Source organism: Pelodiscus sinensis, chromosome 30, assembly GCF_049634645.1.
Source record: "Pelodiscus sinensis isolate JC-2024 chromosome 30, ASM4963464v1, whole genome shotgun sequence".
Taxonomy (NCBI): domain Eukaryota; kingdom Metazoa; phylum Chordata; order Testudines; family Trionychidae; genus Pelodiscus; species Pelodiscus sinensis.
The window spans coordinates 11,886,967-11,889,217 of NC_134740.1; the positions used below are offsets into that span (position 1 = coordinate 11,886,967).

Here is a 2,251-nt window from a genome sequence, read left to right on the forward strand (position 1 = left end):
GGGCTCTATACTTTTGATTCACCTCTATTTGTAGCTCAATCTCTTAATTACAGGAGTCCTCTTCTATTCATTAACAACTTCATTTTTCCAGCAGAGACATGCCATGGTACAAGGTTGCCTGTTCCACATTCCTTCCAGTGTGAGCCATGGCACAAGGTATCTGCACGCACTCCATCCATAACTGATATTTTCTTTTTTTCCCCAGATACATATTATGGAGGAGGCAGAAAAAAGAAATAAAACGTCCATCATGGAATTCCTCCTCTTGGGATTTGGGGATGTCGGTCACCTACAGCCCCTTCTCTTCCTGCTCTTTCTAGTGGTTTACATCGTGACTGTGGCCGGGAACCTCATCATTATTGCGCTAATTGTGACCAATCAGCAACTTCAAATCCCTATGTACTATTTACTGGGGAGTTTATCCTGGTTGGAGACCTGCCTCTCCTCCACCCTGCTGCCCCGGCTGCTGGTCAGTCTCCTGACTGGGGACAGAACCATCTCCGTTAACAGCTGCATGGTGCAATTTTATTTCTTTGCCATCATGTCTACTGCAGAATCTTTGCTGCTCACGGCCATGTCTTACGATCGGTACTTAGCCATATGCAAACCCCTCCACTATCCCGTTGTGATGAACGGCAGGGTTTGCTGCCAGCTCGTGGCGGGGTCCTGGCTAAGTAGCTTGACCACGTGCAGCATAGGAATGATTTTATTGATGCAACACACGTTCTGCGATTCCAGAGAGATCGACCATTTCTTTTGTGATTTTGCTCCCCTCATCAAGCTGTCCTGTGATGACACCCAGATTTTACAACTGGCAACGTTTGTCATTGCGACGCTATGGACATTTGTACCCCTTCTCCTCACTATGACGTCCTACATTTATATCATCTCCACCATCCTGAGGATCCCGTCTGCCACCGGGCGCCAAAAGGCCTTTTCCACCTGCTCCTCCCACCTCATTATGCTTGCCATTTTCTATGTGACCGTGATCACGGTCTATGTGGTTCCCTCAGCCAACACTACCAAGATCTTAAACAAAATATTCTCAGTCTTTTATACCCTGCTGACCCCACTTTTCAACCCCATTGTGTACAGCCTGAGAAACAAGGAGGTGAACGAGGCCCTGAGAAAAGCTCTTCTGAAATTGGCTGCTCTCAGGAATAGACAGAGAGGATGAAAGGGCAAATTTTAGAATAAAGGGGAGCTGAATTGAAATAGTTTCTTAGACACGGCCTCTTTGGGTATGGCTACATTTGCACCCTCTTGAGAGAGAGGGATGCAAATGCAGCTGAGGAAAATTGCAAATGAAGTGAAGATTTGAATTTCCCACGCTTCATTTGCATATTTGAAAAAATTCCTAACTGTCAGGGTGGTCAAATATTGGAATAAATTGCCAAGGGAGGTGGTGGAATCTCCCTCTCTGGAGATATTTAAGAACAGGTTAGATAGACATCTGTCAGGGATGGTGTAGACGGAGCTTGGTCCTGCCTTGAGGGCGGGGGGCTGGACTCGATGACCTCTCGAGGTCCCTTCCAGTTCTATGATTCTATGATTCTATGATATTTGCGGTATGGCGCTATTTCGAAATAGCCCTATTTCGAAAAAAGAAACCCTTCTTCTGAAATAACCCTTATTCCTTCTACAACGGGTTTTACCAGTTATTTTGGAAGAAGGGGTTTCTTTCTAAATGACTGCCTAGTGGGATACGGCAGTCTGCCTACGCTGCACATTCTTCTCTTTCCTGCTGGGTTTGATTGGAGACCGTGGGATGGTGGTTTCCGATGTGGGCTCGGAACGGTGACTCCTCTGCTGACTTTCAAAGGGTATGTCTACACAGCAAAGTTATTTCGAAATAACAGCTGTTATTTTGAACTAACTTTCCTAGCATCTACACAAGCCAACCGCTATTTCGAAATTAATTTGAAATAGCAGAGGGCTTATATCGAAATTGGTAAACCTCATTCCATGAAGAATAATCCCAATTTTGAAATTGCTATTTCGAAATAAGTGCTATGTAGATGCTTATTTCGAAATAGGGGGCCTTCAGCCCTTTCCAGGGTGCCCTGCTGGCTGCCATGGCCACAAAGTAACTTCTGACCTGATGCCCTGCCGGAACCAGTTCTGGATGGCATTAAATACAATTCAGCGTCCAATCAGTGTGGATGCGCTATTTGGAAATAGCCAAATGCTATTTCAAAATGCAATTTGGGTGTAGATGTGTTATTTTGAAATATCTTATTTTGAAATAACT

General features: G+C 44.9%; 1 protein-coding gene across 1 annotated transcript; it reads left to right on the plus strand.

Moving 5' to 3' along the window:
• The first annotated feature begins 227 nt into the window (after positions 1-227).
• LOC102463699 (olfactory receptor 11A1-like) lies at positions 228-1,177 on the plus strand. Its single transcript, XM_006135628.2, has one exon. It carries the CDS (start codon positions 251-253, stop codon positions 1,175-1,177), a length of 927 nt encoding a protein of 308 aa, XP_006135690.2. The 5' UTR covers positions 228-250.
• Positions 1,178-2,251: the final 1,074 nt, after the last annotated feature.